The sequence below is a fragment of the Lepisosteus platostomus genome, chromosome 12 (genome assembly GCF_059453375.1).
Source record: "Lepisosteus platostomus isolate fLepPlt1 chromosome 12, fLepPlt1.hap1, whole genome shotgun sequence".
Taxonomy (NCBI): Eukaryota; Metazoa; Chordata; class Actinopteri; order Semionotiformes; family Lepisosteidae; genus Lepisosteus; species Lepisosteus platostomus.
Window position 1 is genome coordinate 6,847,506 of NC_142622.1, and position 25,513 is coordinate 6,873,018.

Below are 25,513 nucleotides of genomic sequence, written 5' to 3' on the forward strand. Positions count from 1 at the left end.
CAGAAGAGCTTGCATAAAAAGAAATGTTGGTTAAGTCTTGTTGTAACATACCATATACTGTGCTTTAATAAAGTATAGTTTAGGAATTTATGGTGCCAAATACATGAGAGATGTTCTCAACTAAACCAGTTCATGTTCAGTTACGAGCACTGGGAATAAATCAGGGACTTCCTGTCTACGTCTTTTAGTAGGAATTTAGTGTCGGTTTCACAAGTTTTCACTTATGAGCAGAAATTTGGAACCAATTGTGCTCATATACTGTAGAGAGGGATAAGTATATAGAATAGCTTATTTGTTTCAAGGTTATCCTTCTGATGTTTACTTGAGATAATGCATTATAAATGCATCATCCAGACAGTCCATTCACTTGTTTCCTCTGCGAAACAGACACAAGATTTTTGTGTAGTTTATAAGAATACGAAGTGTAAACCAGAGGCGTGCAAAGCTTACACTTACACCATGCAGATACCAGGACGAGTCTGGAGTTTCACCAGTCCACTCTTGGAGTGATCATGGCAGTTGAGCAGAACTTCGGACAGACAGCAGGTTCAAACCTATGCTGTGACACTTGCCACCTGCAGTCCACACAGAACTATTAACTCCATGAGCCACCGCAGACAGTGTGAAATCCCTAGATTTAATCAGCAGATCTTGGCATCACGGAGAATGGAGAATTATGATTCTAGTCTGCCACACTGTAGCTTCAGCCGACACTCGTTGACAAACATTTATGAGCAAAAGAAAACGAATGGTAAAGACGTCATTAGCACCTATTATCTTAATCAGTGATACTAAATGGTATCTGATAATGTGAAGCAAAATGTTAAAGTTAATTGCAAAACCCTGGCATTTGCAGCACCTCTATAGAGTCTGTAGCTGTTACAAGCACTTTTAAAAAAAATCTTTTTTAACTGTAATGCTTTTAACATAAATATAATTATGAAGCACCTTACCAATAGAGGATAAATCTGGTTTTGTCATTCATACATCAATATTTTTTCTGACCTAAAAAAGTAATTAATCTAGTATTTTTCAGTTTAAATTATCCTGAGTGTTTTTGTTTCCTCCACAGCTATGGGAGACGTCAATATAAAGATCCTGTTTGCTCAGCAACTGCTCAAGAACTCCGTTTTCTTCCGCTTTTGTATGAGAGAAAAATTTCCCGACTGCTCTGTGGACACCTGAGACTGGGGGAGGCGGCAGTGCATGTGTTTGAGAGCTGACCGAACGTGACAATGCTCTGAGCCTGTAAGAGCACAATTTCAGCACCAGACTGCATAATCCTATCCTAGAGGAAACAGGACACTCACACTGTCAGTGTCTAAAACAAGCATGGTGGCAGAAACACTACTAAAAAGGAAACCTTTTTAATATTGCTGCCTCCTGCCTCCCCTCTGCTATCTTCCCATGTTCAGTACAAATGTTCTCTTTCAGTTGGTGCTTTGACACAATTTGAAACAGGTCATTACGAGCAGGATTTATTTAATGCTTTGAAGCACGTAGTCACATGTAAAAATAAACACTGTATGCATGAAAACGCTGTTTATCGATTCCTGTAGTGTTTAAAGAGAACACATTAGAGGATAGCATGTGGAAGATGAAAGTTACTGTAAGATTTTGAACTTCATTTATATTTAATCTACTTGATCAGTGTTCTCATTTTAGCTGGTTGTAGACCAGATGCAATCTCCATCCTGTTCTTTGCTTGTCTGGATTATTTTGGTATTGGTATTGGATTGTAAAAATGTATAGATTGGAAATCAAATATTAAGAACTTTTTTAAGGGATCTTTACAAAACCTTTATTTTTTTCTGTTTTTTTTGTGAGTGATTTATAATCCATTTACTGAGCTGGGCAGTGAAGACCCCTTTTTGCCATATCAAAAATTAAATTTGGGAATTGTTTTTTAACACTTAAACAGTGTCCAAAAGTGGCGCCTGTCTTCTTTTTTTTTTTGACAGTGATGTCTTTGACAGCCAGTCGAGAATCCTCTGGAAAATATAAAAAAATAGTTTTTAGTCTATTGGGTAGGTACATGTTCTTAAAACCTATTGGTTGAAAGCTTATGGCACATATATACACATCAATAACTACATGACCTATTGATTCACCTACCCCAGCTATAGGACAAGTTGCAGCTCTTCAGATAAAATGATTAATGATTCACAAGGTGATCTTAGAAGTTTCTGGGTGGATTCTAGTTTTTAGAGTATCCACATTTGTGGATATTCTGCTTCAGGTGGTAACAGGCTTCAAAAAGGCACTTAAACTGACTTTATAACCACATAGAGATCAAAGATTCAGGAATGCATTTGATCGGATATTTAACAAGCTCCATAATACATTTATCCCTTTGTAAAACTCTGAATGTTAAGCCTGAAGTAGATGAGAGTAATGCTTAATCTGTAAGAAAAGTTAGTCAACCCTGAAGTGAAGATTATAGAATAAAATCTGGTATTTAGATTAAATTAGACAATGGAGTCTGCTCACTACAATTTTTAAATATGTAAATTATACTGTCTTTAGTTTAGTTTCCATTGAGTGTTTGGATAAAGAAACTTTTGAAATGAACATTTTTAAATATTTTTCTTAAATTTCTTGACATTCAGTACAAGTTATTCTTATTTCTTGAATACCGACTAGGGTCCTGTGGAAAAATCACAGTTTATATTTTTTTCATTTTTCTGTACAAGTTGTAATTTGAGGACTTGAGTTGTCAGGCACAACAAATTCATGTCCTGCATTTGGAGTCACAACATTCTTTAGTTCCAACAGTCTAACCTAATTAAATTAATTAATTAAAGAATTGACATGAAAATAATGTGTCCATCGCATTACAGAATCAGATGAGAAACTTGTCTGGGATTCAAACAGTTCTAATGTTTGTCAGTCCATAGCTCAAAATATTTGAGAATTTTTTGCAATCTTACAGTGCTAAGACAAGGGGAAAATGTTATTGCAATAGACAAAAAAAATCACTTAGTGCTTTTTATGTTCATCCTTTTAAACAGAAATGTGAAAAGAACATTTCCATCTGTAGATATTCACAATGTTAACGCACTCAGCTCTTACCTTTTTATTTCAGTGTGGGCGCCAATAATGAGCTACATACAGTCTATATGCTGTATGCTCTAGGCTTTCAGCATGGGTCCTCTTCACCTCCTGTTATTGAAGCTGCATCATGTTTATTGCTCTTTCAATATAAAAAGCATACTGTAGTAATATAGGAAACAAAGAGATAGCACTTCCTTAGAATACTGGATATTAACAGCACCACAATATTGGATTTGTATCATATCAGTGCTTTTATTTGAAATATAAAAGCTTTCCATTTGCTTATTGGATACAGCTGTAATTGCAATTGCAAATGTATCTGGTTTATCTACTGAAACACGACAGGGTAACACTGCTCTGTAGATCACTGTGTGTTTACAGGTGCAGACGCTCATGTGACTTTCAAGGAATGGTTCTTTACTGCACTCAAAAGTCTCTCCTGATTGACAGACCAGGAACACTGGCTTTCCATGCCTCAACGTCTGCCTCTTTTTATGCAAGTGACTGCCTTCCATAAGGACTTCTTGACCAGTGGCAAGGAAATTGACCTACAGTATCTTCCTTGAATGTATTCGACTCAATGATTCTGTCCACCAGACTACAAACTGTTCTCCTGGAAGCAACTGGATTAACACTAGCATTCTTAACCTGCTAATATCTGCTGACCTGCATTACCAGTTCTGTTTAGGTGCACAGTTTTCAAATAATATTCTTATGATACAGCATTTTTTTTCTGTATTGTATATAGACCAACAATGTAAATCAATGCTCATATTTTTTTCCTACAATATTAATATCATTCAGTATTGTAATATATTTAATAAAACATGAAACTTTCATTGAACCTGTACCCTTGTATTATTTCCAAACAAATTACTAAGGTATAGTATAACTTATTGTTTGTTCACATGTATATGGAAAGTTGGCTGTGACTATTTTTTATCTATCTGTGTGAATGTTATTTATGGCAGCATAATTATTTGAATTTCTCAAATGGTGCTACTGTCAGGCTTTTACTTTTTACTACCGTGAGGAAAAAACAAGACTTGATGCTGTGGCGTGTAAATCTTCCTCTAATGGAGCAAAACTGTTAATTTCTGCATTCAGGTAGCTGAGATGGTCACTCAGAAAATTTCAATACGTCTATTCTGTGCTATTGGCTGCACAGTGCTGTCCATTGAGGTACGGCCCATTGAATTGTTGCTGTCAAGAACAATTGCAATACATGTGTGCAGCTTGACACTATGATATGGCCATCTAGAAAATCCAGTAGCCAACATCTAGACTCAAGAAACTTCAGTCAAGCATCAGAAAAAAAAAACTTTCACCCTACCCATCAAATATGATAAAGGTTTTAACAGTAATATTTTAATTTAAGAAAACACGCTGCTCAGCAGTTGCATTGATAACAGATCACTAAACATCTGTAGCCCCAGACACTGCCTCTGCCTTCCCCCGAGGTCCACCACAGCGACTGCGCCAGGGCTCAGGGAGTCCCTGTGGAGGTCATGGCGGAGGCCGGGACTGCTCCGAGCCTTGCTCTCTGGTCCTCCTCCATGGCTGAGGCTGCTTGCTCATCAAGGGACTGCCTGACGCGCACCTTCAGCTCCTCGACACCAGACCCAGTGGAGGCCGAGACAGCGACAATGTGTTTGAAATGCGTAGGGCCTTTCGGAACCATATCCTCAGGTAGCAAATGGAAGAAGTCTTAAAATGGAAAAGGCACAAAAAAATTGTTTTAAAGCTTATTTTAGCTATTGGGATAGCTTGTTCCACGGTCTACTTAACTGTGGGATTGAAAACATGCGTGACGTTTCCCAACTTTACATGGTTTTTAGTGTTATTCCAGGACTTACTACAGTAAAATCACCTATTGGGAATAAGAATTTTAAGTACAAAACAAAGATAACTAAAATCACATCTTTGATTTAACCTGATTGTTATTTAAAAAGATGCAGGTAGCCCCTGTTTAACATCCTCTTTGGGGATGTTAATATTCCCCAGCAGATTTTACATGTGACATTTTTTCACAAGAATCAGTTATTTCTACATTAATGGGGGACAGGACATGAAGATGTAAGTCTAGAGTAGTGAACATTCACGTTTTCTGTGTGTAAACAGAATGATTAATGTAAAGACCCATTAAGCTGAGCCCTTGTGATGTTAACCTTTTTTTAAATGTTTTGGAAATGCACAAAATGGCGTAGTGTATGGTGTAGGTACAGTACAAACAGATGAAAGCAAGACATAGCAAATACCTTTAAATTCAACTTATGTACAGTATAATACTACATAAAGTCACAGCTAATACTGTATAAAGTAAAATTACTTATACTTTATCTAGTAATGTAGCCTGCTTGTGTTTCTCACCGTTTCTCTGAACGTCTTTGTTAGGGTGCTTTGCATTCAGAGCAGCTATTTACACAAACATCTCAAACACATTCAATTGTAAAACAATACATATCTATAATGTTTTTTAACTAATACAAAGCATGGAATGTTATGTCCATGGTCACAAAATGTTACTGGTATGAAAGAGGGGAGGAGTAAGGCAAAGTGACTTTAATGGGGTACTCCCTATACTTAAATATGTTTTTTAAGTGTTTCATACTTTCTTTTGGGCCACTGTATGAATGTTGCATTGTTCTCTAGAAGTCATGTATATTACCTATATAAATTACCTTAGAAATGTATTAGCATTATGTAAAGGAAAACATACAGCATCAATACCATACAAGAATGCAGTACTTTACCTTCTTGATGACGAAGTTGATCAATAAGCTCTTTTAGGTTCTCTTCTGCATTTGGTAGGTCCATTTTGTTCACAGCAAGAATGGCAGGCTTCAAAAGTAGCTGTTCTTTGTACAACTCCAGCTCCTTAATAAAAATGCAGGATCACTTCTAACAAAACTTTCTGAACAGAACCTAATGTCGTTTAAAAACAACTCTGAGCATTAAAGCAATATCTTATTGACACATACAGTACAGTCTTGTATGCACTTAAAAGATCCTGCCAGCAGATCTGGAAACATATTTTCCATTAGGACAATGCAAGACCATCCACTGCATGGATTACAGTGGCCTAACGTAATGAGAAAATAATGAGGTCTACTTTTCCTCCTGTCCTGAGTCCAACAAAACATCAGTGGAACCAATTCACTCCTGTCATCAGCAGGAGAAAACCATGATCAGCCACCCTTCAACCAGCTGCTCAGGAGTGGTAGGACATCCCACAGCAGTCTAGACAGAGGCTGATCAGGTCTGTGCATCAGTGCTGTCAGGGCTGTATTAATGCACAGGGATGTCCTACGGATACTAACTCATTAACGTTTAATTTTCAAATAGTGCTACATTTCACACATACTGTAATATGATTCATTGATCTGTATTCTTGTTTGACTTTTCTGTGACCTTTAATGGATCTAATGTCTATAGATATATTTTCTGACTAAATGTTTAGTAATAGACTGTTAGTAATCACCAGTTAATTAAAAAAATGACACTCAGAAAAGATCCTTAATAGACAGAGCTCTAGTCTTAATTACTAGGCAAATGTTAACAGTAGCAAAGAGATGGTTAATCTATTATAAATATAATCATATGATAAATCATAGCCATCAATTACAAAAACTAAAATACAAATAACTGCTATATTTAGTATTGTCCTCCATAAAATGGCATACAAAAGTATTTAATTCAAGCAAAGTAATGGCTATTGTAAATACCAACTGTCCAAATTATCACCACTGTACCCTATACAATACTGCTAATTTAAACTCTTAACCCAATACAGGGTCGCATTGAGCCAGAACCCAACCTGACACAGATTGAGCGCAAGGCAATATACACCCTGGACAGGATACCTGTCATCTACACATAAGGAGATAATATGGGGGTTGCCAATTAACCTAGACAGTAGGTTTGTGGACTGTAGTAGGAAATCGGAGCACCCTGAGAACAAGCAAACTCCAAAAAGAAAGCCACATTCAAACCCAGGACAAACTAGCTGTGAAGCAGATATCCTAATGTCTAAGCAACTGTACTACCTAATCCAAATTCAGATTTTAAAAATGAAGCTTTGTTATTTTTCAATATTATTTATTCTCTTTGAATTAGGCAGATCTCTTACCTTTGTTAAAAGCTGTACAGCTTCAAAAGCTGTTCTAAATGGCGTTTTCTGAGAGAGCTGGAATCCGCCGACATCAACCTTGAAATAAAAACAAGAGGAGAAAAACATTTGATTAGTCCCTTTTATGGCAGTATATTATTTTTCTTCTGTAGAACATCCTTTATAAACAGGGTACATTTACCTACAATAGAATACTTATTTTAATGTATCTGATCATCTACGGTACAAGAGGAGAAAAGCTATGGTTCAAGACTTCAGGCTTAATTCACTCACATGATGAAGTACACCACTGAGCATTAAAATAAACCGCTATTCATGTACAGTATGCACGTTTTTAGAAAAAAACGCATTTCGTGTACTGAATTAAATGTTCTGACGTCATTTTGATTCATTGATGGGTCATGACTAACCGTAATAGACTCAAGTGACTCAAGCATAAGCTCTAAATCAACTGATTAGTGAGAGAGCTGGCAGGGGGAAAAGCGATGAGGTATATTAACACATTGAATGTCAAACCTGGAAAAAAAAAAAGAAAAACAGAAGAAAACAAACAATATAGTTATTAACGGAAAACCACATTTGTGCCGTAGGTATATTGGAGGCTGACCGTCACCCCTGGTGGACCTGCTAGCACTGGAGGCAGTTGATGAGGAGGTCCAGGTGTGACAACCTGGACAAGAGTGTCATGGATGGAGACCAGACCTCATGGCACTACAGCAGAACCTCACCTGCAGCAATTCTAGATGGCTCATCCTGATGAGCGGGGCAGTATTAAAGCCGGACAGACCGACAATAAACTTGCACTATTTAAGATCTGTGGGATCGGCTGGGATGACGTGGCATCTAGGGCTTGGACACATGCTTGCCCTCTATAAGAGGAATGGGACATAATAGCAAAACTAGAATCACTGAAGTGCAGGTCAAGCTGGATGCCTCATGGTAACTGCACAGAGTGGGGAAATGCGTGCAGTGGATTGGGAATAAATAGATTGAAAATCCATAATGGGTCAATGCTGAAAATGGAGATAAATTAGTGAGAGTACTACAGGGATCTGTACTAGGACCACTGCTGTTCTTATCTTTTATCCGTTATCTAGATTTTGGAACAGTTATTGCAGCAGTGAAGTTTAAAGTATAAACAGAACATGGCAAATGCTGAGCTTGAAGAAGTCAATTATGAAACAGACTTACATGGAGTGGATGGAAAAAAAGGAAACACCCAAGTAAATGAAGCACGCCAAGCACACTGGGAGCGAGAGCCTACTCCCAGATGTGGCCCATGAATGAAAATGCTGGACAGGAGAATCAGGGCTAGCATGGCTGCAGGAGAAGGCCTCAGCGACTTTGAAAGAGGAGTGGTTTTAGGGGCAGGCTCAGCAAGATCGTCAGTGACCAATTGTCTCACCCTCTTAAATAAACCATTGTTGGGTAACTTTTATTTACCTCGATTCAAATATTTGGTCTCAGTTGAAACCAGCTAGTCTCAAATATTCAAGCACTTTAACAACAGGCCAGCTACCATAAGATAAGCATCATTCAGAAGATGAGAAATTTTGCATTTAGGGTTCAATTTATATGTACAAAACCATGCTGCAACCCACAGTATACTGGGCCTTGGAGAGGAAGGGTGTCAAATGAAAGACGTTTTTAAGAAGAGCCCAAAGCCACACCCGGTTGTTTTTGAATTACAGATCCATGCAGTGCAACAGCTTCAAATTACAGCCTCTGAGCAATCAAAGAACATAAGAAAGGTTACAGATGAGAGGAGTGGATTCAAGCCATCTATCCCCTTTAGTAGTTAACCAAGCTCTCCAGCCGATTCCCGGATTCTTGGGAGACATGGCGAGAAGAGGCTACTGAGTCGATTAATTACAAATGGGATCAGAACAAAACATGGTGTATGACTATGTCCCTTCGGGGAAAAAGATTGAGGGGAGAAAAAGTAACTTCCTACTATGCTCTGCTTACCACAAACAGCAGCTGTTTAGTCCGTTCCACGTGTTTGAGGAATTTGTGACCCATGCCTTTGTTGATGTGTGCGCCCTCTATCAATCCCGGCAAATCCGCCACCGCCACCTAAGGGATGACAACGCCATCTCAAACTAGCAGAATGCCCTTTGCAAGCCATATTAGCCACCACGCCTTCAAATACAAATCTGAAAAGCACAGATAAAATTCTACTTATTCAGAAAGGTTTACTTAGGAATACGTCTTCCTTAACTGGAGCTACTGCTACGCTGTACGATAATGAGTACCATGTGATGGTACGGAGCGGAGCGGTGGCTCTGTGGCCCAGGATCTGCGCCTGTAACTGGAAGGTTGCCGGTTCAAATCCAGCAGCCGGCAGAGGAATCCTACTCCGTTGGGCCCCTGAGCAAGGCCCTTAACCCCAACTGCTACAGGGGCGCTGTACAATGGCAGACCCTGCGCTCTGACCCCAGGCTTCTCTCCCTGTCTGTGTGTCTGTGTCTCCATGGAGAAAAGCTGGGGTCTGCGAAAAGACGAATTCCTAATACAAGAAATTGTATAGGGCTAATAAAGAAACATTACCATTATTATGATTGTTTCAAGAGTCTGGTGTGACTGGCTGAAAGTCTGAATCTTACAAACTAATGCTGAAACTGCCAGTATTCCTTTCACCACTGTATTCTTGAAACCTCAAAATTATGCTCTCATTATTTAGCTAAAGGAAAAAAATTAAAACACAAAACATTCAAAGATCACATCGAGAAACTAGTATTTTAAAGTGCATTATATCTGGATATTATCCTCTAATACTATCTACAGCAGCTGTATTTTTATCTGAGCAAGTGGATATTACATGTTCTATTACATGAAATTTATTCAGGCTTTAAACATAACCTTTGAAATCTGAAATGGAGGATATGCAGGAAAATAAATAACTGGTTATACTGTATATCATTCAAAATATTCTAATGATGGAAATATGACGCCTTTTTAGAACATTTACTTTCTGCTTCACAAACTAAACAAATCCACAGTTTTAAAAAACCCAGGTATTCTTACCTTTCAAGTCACTTGCACTGCAAAAAAAGCCTAACAGCAAAAATATTACATCTCACCTACCTGCCTATAGTCCTCATACATGATTTTTCCTATCTCAGGTCTCAAAGTTGTGACTGCAAAAAGAAAGAAACAAGTTGGAAATGTATTAACCATTTCAGTTTTGAATAGATATTATAGCATGCAGGTTTCGAAACAAATGGTCAATAGAGGAAATGGGAATATCTGAATATTGTATTTAATTCTTTACTATTTTGTTCATCATGACCTGTCCAAACAGAGTCACTCTTCAAAGCACATTTTCATGGATGAGGCAGGTTACGCGTTTAAGCGGCCTCACACTTGCTCTTCAAGGCTAAGGAATACTCAGAGAAACCAAGGCACTTCCTGCCTGCCTGCATGTCCTGAAACTATGGGAAGAAGACGTTCCTGAAGAAAACCAAAGCAAACTCCACTGTAATCCCCTGGTTACCACCAATAGTGGTTTCCTACTTACAAATACAGTATGGACAGGGCTCAGTGATTTAATCACTGGTTCATGGCCAGGCAAGCTACAACTCAACAGCAATGCGGATTTCACAAAGGCAGGGGAGGAAGCTAGGCTAGGCGTCAGTCATCTCAAGTCTCAATAAAACAAAGACTCCTGCAATCTGCCGAGCCTCTGAAAGCAATGTCAGCGCTGCTTCGTGTTCCCAGCATTATTATTATTTCTTGCTTAGCAGACTCCCTTATGCAGAGCAACTTATAAAGCAGACTGCAATACCAAAAGGAAAATAAAAAAAATCCTTCACATACGGTGGAAAAAAGTACACCAAAATGACAAACGGCAGGGAAAACATGTCAGAACTGCAACGACAGTGCAGAACAGTACAGCGAGTGGTAAATGATGTGCGGGAGAGGAGTCAGACTGCAGAACAGAAGGAATGCTACTAAGTACTGTGCTGGTTAGTGGTTAATGTGCGTGACAGTGTGAGAGACATCCCAGATGCAGTCTACGCAGATATGTCTTGAGGAAATGTCTCAAACCCTGCTGTAGGGCACCGTGGAGCTTGCAGCATATCAAGAGTATGGGTGTGCAGTACAGTACATCGACAATTAATTTACCTTATAAAAAATACACTTTCACCAGGAAATCTTTACAACAACCCAAGGGAGCTGAGTCACATTCCACATAACCTGCTTGCACTTTTAACATGCTGGTTTATTTTGAATGCACAGTTTTTAAATTTTACCTCCCTGCCTGAAATTTCTCCTCAGATCTTGTCCCAAGGTCAGATCCAGAATGTAAGAGGATCCACTAGTTAAAATCCTTTAATTGTCCTGTTTACTTTATTTATTTTAATTTCAATTACATAATATTCTGCAACATCTGTAAGCATTGTAACCTTTAGGGTGATACTTACAAGCATAGCTGGCTATCTGGGGCTTGGCATGAGAGAGCTGGCTCAGCAGAGACGATTTCCCTGCATTTGGAAACCTAATAAACAGCACAGGAAATAAGAATTAAAGTCCAACTATTATTAAAAAGTGCAAAGAGTAAACACAACCAGAAAAATGCCATTTTGCAGTTAAAAAGGACACAAAGGATTTGGACAGAACGTCTTCACAATTGCATGGTGGTACAGTGGCTACCATTGCTGCCTTGCAGTACTGTGGCCCTGGGTTCAATTACTGGGCTGCCATCTATGTGGATTTTGTGTGTTCTTCCCCAGTTCATGTGGGTTTCCTCCAGGTGCTTTGTTTTCCTCAAACAGTCCAAAGACATACTGGTGGGTCAGGCGACTCCCTGGTGTGAGTGTGTTGGCCCTGTGATGGACTGCTGTTCTGCTGTCCTGTCACAGGAGTACCCTGCCTTGCACCTGTTGCTGGCCAAGACTAAGCCTAAGGCACCACATGACTGTTAATTGGAAGAAGTGGACAGAAGCAAAAACTAAACAGATAAAGAATAACAACGTGTTCTCTAATGTCTGATGGAGAAAAAATTGTTCCGAGATTTAAATTCCTTTAACATCCAGTATTCTAAACACCACTCCTATTTGCCTCCCCTCATATTTCAATGATAACTCGTTTAATTCATCATACAGATTAGAATGAACTATTTCATATCAAGTCCTTATAAAATAAATAAGCATAAGCAATACAACTTTCAGTAGCATATCAATATGCACGACCAAATAGCTGACACGTAAGACTCTCCTGGCACCTGTGTCCTTCTGTTCCAATGAATCAAAAAGCCCATACAAAGCTATCCTAAAAAATAAGCTGGGACAGTGGTTAGGGTTATGGACTTGTAAAAGTAAAATCATGGGTTCAAATCCATGGTGCGACAGTTGTTGTTATACAAGTGCTTTCCCTAAAGAGCTCCAGTAATCAGCCAGCTGTATAAATGTGTGCAAATGTAAGTTGTTGTAGTTAAAAGCATCAGCCAGACAAAATAAACATATAAACCAAAGTACAACCCAACTATTTTAGTACCTAATTTACACTTAAAAACTATCAAAACACACTGAGAAAGTATCGCAATACTGCAAACAGAAATCTGACAGAGCAAGCAAAGCAATTCAGTTAAATTCTTTCAGTAAAATGCCCAGCTGTATAAATGTTAGTCACTTCAGATAAAAGTGCCAGCCAAAATAAATCGTAAACTTTTTTTTTGTATTTAGCTTATTAAGCTTTGTCCTTTAGAAAATACACAAGATTACAAGATAAAATGTATTTCATATATGAATCCTGACAATTCGCAAAGTAAACCACACTTTTCTGTCTTTGGAAAAACCTTAAATTACTGCTTCTTTGAGTCAGATTATGAAAGGGAAATACACTGGTCTAAAATACAAAATAATGAGATTGCATTTAAAAATGAGAACCATATTCGCATATTTCACTCATTTTGAAACGAGTGCATGGAGAGTTAATGACCAGTATTGTTCAGCAATTGTTTTTGGACCTTCGCACAGTTTTCACATTTTGTTGCTTTAAAGCTTGCATTCCTGACACTTTTAAGTGGCGGTTAATAATTGTTATATACACAGCTTATAATTAATATGAAAGAAAAATAGAAGTCATGATTGCATAAATATAAAAAATCTTTGCTTGTGAAAAACCTCTATTTAGGTGCACAGAATAACCCTAACAAGCCTCACAATTAGTTGAGTGGCCTCAGTCTGTTTGCAATAATAGAGGTTCACATTCTCCTGAGCTCAGAACACAAACACCCGTCTCTGTGAGCTTCCTTGGTCAGGCAGTGAATTTTAATTAAGGACTCAACCATGTGGAATAAAAGCACAGATTAGGGAAAGGGGATAAAAACATTTCAAAGCCCCTTCCCGATGTCTTTGGGCAGAGAGAAGGTGATCAGTCATTAAAGACCGGGCAATGACAGGACGAGCTGGGTCTTACCCCACCAAGCCCACATCGGCTATGAGCTTGAGGTCCAGGCGGATCGTGCGGGCCTGCCCCTTGCTGGGCAAGAACCCGGAATCGTGGGATCCTCCGCGGCCCCCTCGGGCCACGACCATGCGCTGCCCCTCCGCGTCCAGCTCCCCTGGAAAACACACCCCGAATCTGGGCGATGACAGGAGCAAGACTCCAAGCAACACACTGCAATCGCAATAGTGCTCAGACTGCACCTCAGGTTTTTAATCTGCTCCGGGGCTACAGAGCTGGTAAACCACAGGGGTACTACTCGCTCTGATTGATAGAAGGGAAGAAAAAGACACCTTTTTTTATCTGAAGGATTTTAGGCCCAAGTTATTTACTAATTAATTTCTATTCATCATTTAAAGCAATGTTGCTTTATGACCTTTAAAACTGGCCAAACAGATTTAAATACAGTCTACTAAGGTCTCTTACAGTAATGTTCAACATGTGAATAACTTTTTTAGTTTAATACATGCAGTTACATAACGATGTGCAATTAGTAGCCATTCAAAAGCAGGAGAAGACACAAGAACAGTCGGTTTACGTACCTAAGACTTTCCCATCATCACTCGTAACAGTTATACCAGTTGGAGCACAAATCTCACAGTCCTGTCCTTTGTTACCCTTCAGAGCACGGATACTGGGGAAAACAAAGAGTACTTTACTTCCAAAAATATAGAGAAAACCATGTACTTGCACCACAGGTTCTAGTATTGTGTAACAGCACAATTAGAAAAAACTTACACTTAGGGATTCATTTATAATATTTTTGTTCAGTGATCAGTGTATGGTTTTGTACCCTGGTCTTACATTTTACTAAAATACATACAGCATTAAACCTCACGTTGGAAAAATGTACATTAATTAGGAAAGATATAGCGCTACTGCGGCATTTTGAATAGAGGAGCTCATGAATGTGCTCTGGTGGGCGGCTGTAGGCATCAGTAAGGAGAGACAGAGCCTGCTCTCCTTCATCCGACCTTAGAAAGAACAACAAAAGTGCGGGCCACTTGTTCAGGAAGGCCTGTCTATTGTATGTCTGGGCCCTGTTAATTCTACATAATCTCAGACAGGTTATAGTAAATGCAATTCGTTTTTGTACTTGCCATTGTATCAAAGAAGATATACCAGTGCACATGGTCTCTCATATTTCTGAGCTCACTGTTTTGGTAGGCGTTAAAATATCAAGGGTCCGTAATGATCATTCATCTATAAGAGTAGAGATTGTGCTCTTGAGCCCTTTTCCTAATCAGCTATTGCTTTTGTACTCATCTTTATTAATGCCTCTATTTGACTGATCGATCATTAAGAGAATATCATGTAAAATGTCATTTATACAACTGACCCTAAAGCTTGACAGGTATATCTCCAAATGTCACCGTCTAGGGCACTTACTGTAATATACAGAACACACATTGATGCTACCTATTCCAACAGCATTTCAAGATCTGCTTAAATATTATCCAGATACTAAGCCCAATCTCTGTGCTTAAAGAGTTTAAATGTATTTTCTTAGTGTGTTTTATTTAAAAAAACACTGGGAAAATATCTAGTTTTATGTTAAGAGGTGCAAGGTTAAAACACACTCTGAAGTAAAGACTCACTCCACATTCTCACTTTTTAAATGCAAAAACATGACACGCTATCTGGACCAAAAGAAGACCTTCATCATTCTAAGGAAGACTTTTTGTTTCTTTGCTTTAGCTTGGATGAAAAACAAGCTACGAGTAACAGGTGAAACTTGAGTCTACTGGAGTGGTTCAGTTGTCCTGCCTTTGTCACTGCATTTGCTTAGATCTGTCATGTTTGCATGTGACATCCACAGTGATGTGGTGCACGATTCATAACAACTCCTGCATATTATTTTCTTTTCAGGAACAAAAAATAAATAGCAGTACCAAATCAGTGAAGTACACAGTAATCTCTCTCCAATTGCTCAATATCAATTCTCTCCAGGGCCTGCCTTTTGACTCATCAACACTGTCCTTCTCAAACTAAGGCAGAACAGCCAACATCTGGTCCCCACCCCTCCAGGCACGCGGATATCTCAAATGAACAAGACCCCCCTCTAGTGCACAAACAGGATTAATAAAAATGCCGGGAGTAAAATAAAAAGCTAATCAACGCTTTCTTATAGGCCAGTTCATTACATTTCATAAAAACTGTTGCTCCAGACTGATAAAAGTAAAGCAGAGGTATTCCCTATAAACATTATCTTATACGTGCTGAGTTTGAAGGATGGCAAGTTAAAATTCTAATTAATGTGGTAAGATCACAACACCATGGTCTTGCTGTATGTCGTAGACTGCAGACCGGAGGGTGTATCTGAGTCATGAACAACTGAAAGATTCCTCTTTAAAGGCTGTCAAAAGCATTATCATTATTATTTTTTGTCTAAAGGTTAACATAGCCAGGTACAGCGGTCTGTGAAGAGTAATTATTTTAACAAGTATAACACTTGACCTACTGTCATTTGCCCTTGGGACCAATCTTCCTTACCAGTACAACAGTAAAAACATTTTCAAGCCTTCACTGCCTATGTCGTAATTAAAAAAAAAATTCAAACTGATAGCATTTGCGGAGTGCATGTTAAAATCTCTGCTTTTACAACGTGAAACCCAGCACAACTAAACATCAAAAGCGCTCTTACATTAAATGTAAAAAAACAGCACAATAAAATGATCATAATAGATTTTAACAGCAACAAATCATTTGAATTGGGCTCCCTAACACATTCATAAGGCCTACAATTTTAAGCCATTGGTGCAATGACATTCCAGGCATGCAATTATTCATAACTAGACACACTTCAGTCAAGAGCTAAACGCAGAATTCCAGCTAAAGGTCAGATGAAAAAAAAAACGAAGGAAGGGTATTTCTGCAGTGGTTCTGATGTGATGTGTTTTTGTAAACATTTTCTGTGGTTTATATCCATCTTATTATCACATTTTGGGCAATGGTTAGGAAGTTGTAATGTGGTGTAATGTAGCATCCTTCCAGTAAAACATAAAATAAGATCACTTTATTGGCCATATACAATTTCTTGTATTAGCAATTTGTCTTTTTTTTTTTTTACATACCCCAACTTGCTCTCCATGAGACACACAGACAGGGGAGAGAAGCCTGGGGTCAGAGCGCAGGGTCAGCCATTTATACGGCATCCCCTGGAGCAGTTCAGGTTAAGGACCTTGCTCAGGGGCCCAACGGAGTAGGATTCCTCTGCCGGTCGCGGGATTAGAACCGGCAACCTTCCAGCCACAGGCGCAGATCCTTAGCCACAGAGCCACATGTCAATTTAATGTTAATTATGACATCATAAAAAGCGTGCCAGCATTCCAGGGACAAGTCCGAGACAACATGTAACGCTTCCTGTCTTCATTTACATTGTAGTGTTTGGATTTAAGACACCAAATCATTCCAAACGAAAATTAAGAAGAATGTGAAATCGTTATCTCCATCTTAATTTCATGTTTTACAACTGCGAAACTAGTTTAAAACTAGCTTAAGTTTAAAAATAAGTATTCCTATTTTTTAGAAATTTAAAATAGACTACTCTCTGCATGGGTATTGTGGGAACACAATTCTCATTTTTCACGAAATGCACAAATAGATAATAGCCTTTTGCACAGAATTTCAAAAATGTAATTACAGAAGCGACAAATAAAAACATAAAAGGAGGCTAATTGGTAACAGATATTGTGAACTCTGAAACACAAGACAAATCAACCACCTTGTACAATTAATCCATTTTTTAAAAGCGACGTCTTTACACACACTCTAAAAGGACCCTTCCTATTGTACGTTTCTTCCTCAAGACCTCACAAAGCAGCACCTTCGCTGTAAACCGAAGGTAGCGGACCTGTCAACATCCCGTCACAACGCTGAAGGAGTCAACATGGACCACTGGCCTGTTTTAATCCCCGGATACAAACTTGGAAACCAATCGACGAGAAGCGAAATGTGAAGAATTCCTAACGCCAACATGCGCTTCCCCCTGAGAGAGGCCGCGCTCCACTGGGTACTTGGAGGGGACAAGGTAGGAGCACAAACCCTCTGTGTACCTGCTGTTCTCCCCCACTCCAGCTACAAATCGTTTCTGCGGGTGTCTGTCTTTGATCCTCTTCAGAGTGACACTGTCTTCGGCGACCACCCAGACATCGCCTCCCCTCCCACCTTGTCCACCGAGTCGGGGCAGACCCATGCCTCCACTACCACCCTTGACGTACAGCCGCAGGTTATCCACAAAGTTCCCATACTGCAAAACCGAGAAGACAAAAAAAAAGGAAATTGTTGCCTTTTATTGTTTGTCTAACAGAAAATGTGTAAAGTACTGACAGGGTGATTTTTAAAGCTTCCTACTGGCAAGTAGTTTCCAAACCGCTCACCGGTCCAGAGTTTTCATCTTGTCACTGCCTGATCTTACATTTTAATGTTTACTTTGCTTTACACTGTGAACAAACCTCAACATTATCAGTGTGAGGCTTGCATTTTTATACGAGATATACAGTTTTTACCGGATTCAGGAGGGTTCAAAACAAAATTGTGCAACAATGGCTGCTCTAGAAAATCAACAGCATTGTGTTCCAGTTTCCATCAGAACGACTTTCTCCACCCAGTCATTCAAAGATCCAGTATACTGAGTTCATTTTATATATCATTTTTGCACGACAGCAACACACAATACAGATGGAAAACCCAGCATATCATAGGAAACAAGCTCTTAACAGAAAGAAAATAAAAGAGTACAACAGAAAAGTGAACGAATGAAATGATGCAAAGAAACCCCAAAGTTAATGCTAGCCTGTCAAAACTGAACGACGTGAAGGGAGCACTGTTCAGTCCTAAATGCTCTGTCTGAATTTCCACTTGAGGAAGCGCATTGAAGACTGGTATCAGGAGATTATTCATAGCACAGCGTGCATTGCGAGAAAGCAGCAGGTTTGTCAAACATCCTGAATCTTGAAAGCGGTCTCTTAAAAACAAAACTTGCTCTGAGAAGTGTCAACTGTAAGTTCAACTCGTTAACTCTAACTTAACATTGCACAGCTGTGGGAAGGGTAAACACACAACATATATAGAATACAAAGGAACGAGTAATAGGTTTATTACATGCTGAAAACAGAAGAAATAAAACACAACGTTTCGGCCGTGGAGCCTTCTTCGGGTGTGAAGAAGAATACAGAGTACAATGCCTTTGGTATTCAGGCATTATATTACTTTACGTTACAAACCAGCTTCTTTACAACAAGAAAATATTACTTTATAGTACAGAACCTCCTTGAACATACTCCAACACCGGGGAGGGGAGACATTGCATCTCACTAACCTTCCTGAGGCAAAGTCTGCTGCAGCAAACCATGCTTGTGCGCTGTGGACGAACGCGAGAGAAAGTCCAGGAGACCTAAATGCTCATCACCGGCTGATTCGGTTCAATGCAGCCAAATCGACTCATTAATCGAACGAACTATTGATTATGCTTCACGTGTTCCGGTACACGGCCACTCACGCCTAGGAAAACCTCACTTTGCTAGCTAGACCCGCAAGGAAGCACGTTTCTCTCTGAAACAGGAAGCGAGGAGGTTGTTGATACACCCGGCCAACCATAGGAGCTCAGTACCGCCAATCACCGCTGCAACCAAGAGTGGTCCAGTAAAATGTAATGTCTGTAAACTTTAGGGACAAGGCGCTGCATTGAGTGTTTTGTTAATAAGTTTAACGTTATTATTGCACTAATGGTTTCTAATTCCGACAGACCCGATGTGTTTCTTATCAATAGTGTAGCTATTATTACAAATCAAATTTTGACATATAGTAATGTGGTCAAAAGTCTCTAAACTCGGATCTATGTTTTTGCCTGGAGTTGTAACCCGCCAGAATTTTCCATTTGCTGGTGGTGATTTGTGTTTTATTACATTTTGGTTACTGTAAAGCATCACTGCTTTTTCAGTGATGTGCGTTACGCACTTATGTTTAATCGCCAGCTTCTTTGGATTCGTTTTTCGTGATAGGATCAAGAAAGGAGTCGGTTATACAATTTCCACAATATTCGCCCTCTGCATTCTTTTGAGTTTTCCAGTTTTAACCTGTAAATTAAAGAGGTATCGACCAGCTGAAACGCATCTGTGGATTTTTATTTCACAATTCTTAAATTAAGGAAGCGTTAGAAATTTTTGAAATGGTATTTCATGGAAACATAGACAAGCACCGGCAGCAACACGATTTCTTTAGTTTGAATGTCTGCGCTTCAGGAGTGCTGCCCTTCAGTTACTGTAACGCCTTCCACAAGCCTGTTGCTCATTTTCATGACGCTAAAATGTGGGCGGTGACCCTCTGTATAAAGATACACAGGCATGAAGGAATTGCACATACCGGTGTACTATCCAGCAGCTGCTCCTTCTTCAAGTCCAGGTGTAACGGGATTGCATATAACTTTTATGCCGCATAAGATTTTAAGGATCTGTTTGTTCCATTTACTGCAGAAGACGCATACCTTTATTGTAAGTGTATTTCTCTATTGCCTGTCCAAACTTTATTCTGCATGAACCTATCAAAATAGTTGATAGCTGATTGTAAGAGACATTGCATATCCCATAAGTAATGTATAGGTTTTCAATCAATGAAAAAGAATGCAAACGAAAAGAAACTGCAAATACAAATCGGGATATGAAAATCACGCTTAATTCTAAACGCTTAATTCTACTATAGCCTCACTTTTTTTTCGGAAAGGAAATCGTTATATAGTTGTGTACAGTACAGTACCCGTTGAATATTCAGAGAAAATATACAATAATTGACGTTTTTATCTTTTAACATCGTTTATTTATTTCCCGTGGGGGTAATATTTTTAAAACTTTTTTAGTGTGATAAATAAAGTTATGTCGATAGGTTAATCGGCAATCAAAAGTTAATTTTGAGACTAAATCTATGTTCAAATAAAAGTCTGTTTTTTTTACAGTGGCATAAGCTACAGTACAAGTGGCACTACTTAATATCGCCTTCCAGAGCATAAATTGATCTAGCCAACTGTCACACCCAGGAGACTGAATTCTCCAGTTTCTGTGTAATTGCAAAACGTAAAAGAGGGATCGGAGAGAGAAAAAATGATAATAAATGAGTGCAGTCTCGATAGAGGAAAAGACTCTAGAGGAAAGCACACTATTTCAGTGTCAACCGTTTGATCCGACCTGTACATTGCATTTTAGGATTCGTAGTCTCGTACCGTTCTCACTTTACTCCTCACAAGATTTTGACCTGGAATAGGTACACAAGCACTAGAATAATGACTCTCTGATTCAATGGCATGGCATTTCAAATTGGCTCTCCTGTACGTTTCTTCCACAAAATTAAGGGAAGCCTGGGAAGAATTGTAAGGATGTTTTTTTTGGCACTTGGTTTAAATCCAGGTACTGATGGGTGTCCTGTCTTCTTCCTTGTCTCCAGGGTGTTCATCCGTGCACGATGAAATCCCTCAGCAGCCGGTGGTACCTCCAGCTGATTTGCATGCTGATGTTTGCAGTAGCCTCTGCCAAGCCAGCGTTTTTGAAAATTCATCAAGAAGGTCACAGCAATGACCCAGTGATCCTGGGTACGATTGTCCCAGAGTGCTGGGACTCTTCCTCGATTGCTGTGATGGAGATAAAGAAGCTGAAAGTTGGAGATACTGTCAGTGACTTTTGGGACTTTATGATTTACCTGAAGTTGTCTGATTACCCAAAGAATAATACCCTCTTTGAAGATCTGGCACAGCTTTTCTGGAACATCTATGTGGACTGTACTTTATCAAGGGCCCATGGATTAGGTCGGAGGTATATTATATCAAAGAAATACACCACAAAGTATACAGAGAACTTTACAGAAAGTAAGTACCTCTTCATTTCTCCTGAACAGCATTCTAACTGTTCGAACAGTGTTAGATTGTTCACTGACACAACTAATAATTAGTATTTTTAGTATAATATTATTAGTATTAGCAAAAACACTATGTACAGTATACGCTGCTATTATAATTATTATTTAGTAAATTGTTAGCAACCACAAACAACCACTATTTGGTACACAATTCTGCTAGTAATGAGAAAGGATGACTGCAAGTTATTTTTTAAAATAAAGTGGAAACAATAATAAGTTTTAAAATATTACATTAATTTACACATATTGCCATTCTTGCAATAATGCAAATTATGGTTTATAATTTAAAAAAAGAATGTGGTGTTTAATTTGAAACAGCCATTGAATTGTAGTATTTTCTTAAAGATGAAGATGATCTCACTGACAAGATAGGAAATAGTGTTGAGATAATTGCAGAAAAGGCGGAATATATTGGAAATTAATTCTCTTTTTTCATTCTTAACAGATTTGAAAAGCATTGGTGGAAATCATCTGTTCTAAAGAAGGAAGAATTAAAACAATTATCAGTGTAAATATAAATCTGAGGAAGACTGCAATATATTTAAAAATGGTCGCTATTCATAACTGTTTACTTGATTTTTCATTAATTTAGTATGAAGCACTTATGTTAGATTTTCAGACCATATAATATCATTCAATTCAAATGCTCATACTTTTGTAAATGTGATATATTTCTCTAAGAGAAATCAACTTTTCTGTTTTTGAGAGAGAGACCACATTTCTCAGGAAATCTAGCAGTATAAAAACAATGCAGCACAATTATTGTAGACAGATTTATTTGATAGAATTCAAACTTTCTATACTGTAATTTAACCATTGTAATGTAGATTCAAGTTATTTTTTAAAGAAATGTGTACCACAGTTCAAAGTAAAACATCCAATTTTGTTAGTCTCCCTATTTGTCCATACATGTTTCTCTTAATATGTATTATAAATTAAGAAAACAATACTGCTGTTTTATTTTATTAATAAAAGCAAAAGAAAATGTTACTTTTTATAACTGTATTTTTTTAAGTTGCCTTTAAAATCCCTTGGAGTTAGTTATACACATAAAATCTCAAAATAAGACTTTAGATGAGAACAGGTTAAGTAAGTATTTATATAGAATTTAATACCTTTTTTAATCTGTCCTATAACTCCTGGTATTTGGAGTATTTATGTGTAGAGGGAAGACTCAAATAAAGAAAGTAATATTATTTTTTATTAATGTAGCACAGCATGTCCAGTTATATTGTACACCCAAATAAAGTCAACCAATTATCAATTCTCAAAAAAGAGCATATCAGCTGAGCCAAAGTAGTCATACAGTACCACTTGTCTGCATTAAAAGTGTTTCCACTTACCTCAACCTTAAAGTGTTTTGCCTCATTCAGAGGTTTGGAAAACTCTAGGAAACAAAATGAAGACAGCAGTAACATTAAAAGCTCCAAAACCATGCATCCCAATAAACCAAAAAAAGAAGGAAGCAGCAGTCACTAATGACATCTGGGACGAATGTCCGCAGTCCTTGAGGAGTCGTTTCAAATATCTTGAAAGAAAGATCAAGACCAGGGCCAAATCAGTTGTCTTCTCTGAGAGATTGCTTGAACTTAATACAGCACTACAGTGTATGGCTGTACCCAAGACGGGTTTAAGCTTTCTTGACCCCTGGAATCCACTCTATCATAAGGAAACCAAGAGCAGAGTACAGGTACGTCTTTATATCAGGGGCTGTGGGAGCCAGGAATGTTGTCAAAGCCTTCACCTGCTTTCTTTCCAAATCCGACTCAGATCAGTTGGCTATTAACAAACAATACGGATAGGCTGAATGGCCTCTCTTTTTATAACCTTACTTATATTTTCAAGGAATACCTTTTCAGAAAAGACAAATTACATTAAAAAGAGGGAGTGAGAAACTGACTTGGAGCAAGAATATACAGTACAGAGAGGTCCAGAAACATTTAAACTAGGATTAAGGGGCACAGAATCCAGCAAAGAAAAATCTGGGAAACACAAAGGCTAGAGTAAAAGGATAAAAAATCAAATAATGAGCAACAGTTCAAATAAAATCATTAAATATTTGCATCTAAATGCTTGGAGTATTACTACTTATAACATATTCCAAGGCCATTGACCAAGCAGGGAAAGGTGTTATAAAGGTTTCTGAAGCTTGGCTAAGGGGAAAGTGATGTGCACGTACTGTATATAATATCAGATTTCCTAAAAAAAAGGTGAGACACAAAAGTGTAAACTGTAGGGATTGGGTGATTTAAGTTTACTTTGATAATTAAAAACTAGATCGATAAAATCACAGAACATTTGATGTTCTACAAATCTTCAAATCAGTCAGAACAGTCTGCAATGTACATGTATGAAGTCAAAGATATAATTCTATTGATACAATAAGAAAATATGGTTAATCAACCAAGACAGGAGTACATATAAATCAAACTGTTTTGCGAAACGCAAATGGCCAACCGATAACAAAGTGATTACCATAGATTTTCTAATTTGTGTATTTTTGGCCTCCTATAAAGTGTTGAGTGAAAGAGTGTTATTAATTTTGTAAATAATTTTTTCCCCCAAAATGACTACCAGTGAGTGTGCACTGCTGTGTCTCTGAGCTCATCGGTTTTGCAAGAATGTTTTTTTTCCTTGTTCATATTCCTTACAGTGAATTTGGTTTTCGAACACTTTGGGGAAATCACCTTTGTACTTGTATGGGTTGAGTGAACATGTTTCTTTTTACCTCGCTTCCTTTTTTAAACAATCATGTTATCTGTTGCTGCCTATTGGAAATATACTATCAAAAGAAAGATCACCTATAATTGCAAGAAATTCATAAAGATATCATTGGGAAGATGGGAAAATGTTTTTTGTAGCATGTCCACTCACTTCTTATGACACTTTCAACATACAACATGGTATTACTGTCATAGTCTTGGAAGACTTGTTACACGAGTAGTAAGATGATGTGCGCAGTCTTGTTGCAATGTAATTACAGCAGGAAGAGCCTTCATAAGGGACAATAAGGGACACCCAGGACCTGAACAATGCATTGCCAAATACATCACTGTCAAATTGCTATTAATCACTACTGGTATAGTTTGGACCAGATACATTTGCCCAAATCATTACACTTGGACTTATCAAGTGGTCTGTTCTACACAACAATTAGTGCTATGTCTGGTATCATTCTGCACACCTGTTCCACACTCACTGATGCCTACGTTAGGGTGGTCTACATAATAATTTGTTTCATTTTTTAAACAGGACTTGGCTCCACTCCTGGCGAATTTCACCTGAGGTGATTTAATTGAGGGTCCAGCATACCAGTAGCACCAAGGTGTTGTTCTCTCGATAAACAGAGCATATTCTTTCATAAACCCTTTCTGTGTTTTTCTTTCTTGATTTTCAGCAGGCTTGACATTCAACAGCTTAAATCATCTCATCATCTGTGCCCAATCAACTCTGACTAATTAAGTGATTTAATGCACAAGCGATGTTCAAAGTAATTTGAGTATATCATGATCAGCCATAAATTATTATATTAATAAATCTAAATGGTGCCAAAAGCATTTAATCAATATCCAAAATCTGTATTCTTTATTGTCCTCAAAACATATAAGCATTAATAGTGAATTTCTAGTTGTTCCTTCTAATTACTTTCTTCTATCTCCTCCACATTTACTGATATATTTCTCTGAGAAAGCATTCCCTCACTGCTGTGCTGGTATTTTATGACAGTTTACAATGGTTTTATCTCAGAACATGTACAGCTTGATTTCACCCATCACAACAGCCCAACATTTAAAGTCTTTGCACCGTAAAAAAGTTCAAATTGCTCTACTTTGGGAGACACATCTCCAGTCTCCTGATGTTCACAGATTTTGCAAAATAAACATTACAGTATTATTGCTGCCTCTTGCCCTCAAAATAAAATAGGGATCCTTCTCCTGATTGACAAGAAGATGCTGTATATATTACTGTTAATGCTTT

General features: G+C 38.2%; 2 protein-coding genes and 1 long non-coding RNA gene across 5 annotated transcripts in view; 2 read left to right on the forward strand and 1 right to left on the reverse strand.

Annotated features, from left to right (window-relative positions):
- The window catches only part of adam22 (ADAM metallopeptidase domain 22), an 85,467-nt gene extending 81,569 nt beyond the window's left edge, over positions 1-3,898 (forward strand). For all 3 annotated transcript variants that reach the window (XM_088600639.1, XM_088600641.1, XM_088600640.1), the window contains one exon: positions 1,073-3,898. In XM_088600639.1, coding sequence (XP_088456765.1) covers positions 1,073-1,093 — 21 coding nt within the window. In that variant the 3' untranslated portion in view covers positions 1,094-3,898. The remainder of the gene's footprint in view (positions 1-1,072) is intronic.
- On the reverse strand, positions 3,287-19,166 carry gtpbp10 (GTP-binding protein 10 (putative)). The gene is made up of 10 exons (XM_088600644.1): positions 18,954-19,166; positions 17,689-17,882; positions 14,176-14,267; positions 13,607-13,751; positions 11,611-11,684; positions 10,271-10,323; positions 9,152-9,259; positions 7,184-7,261; positions 5,808-5,931; positions 3,287-4,761 (listed from the first exon to the last, which is right to left on the reverse strand). Exons 1-10 carry the CDS (start codon positions 18,984-18,986, stop codon positions 4,541-4,543), a joined length of 1,122 nt encoding a protein of 373 aa, XP_088456770.1. The 5' UTR covers positions 18,987-19,166; the 3' UTR covers positions 3,287-4,540.
- Positions 19,167-19,303: 137 nt separating this feature from the next.
- LOC148650956 (uncharacterized) lies at positions 19,304-22,437 on the forward strand. Its single transcript, XR_015925620.1, has 3 exons — positions 19,304-20,124; positions 21,068-21,485; positions 21,981-22,437. It is a non-coding gene; the product is annotated as an uncharacterized LOC148650956 (long non-coding RNA).
- The last annotated feature ends 3,076 nt before the right edge of the window (positions 22,438-25,513 follow it).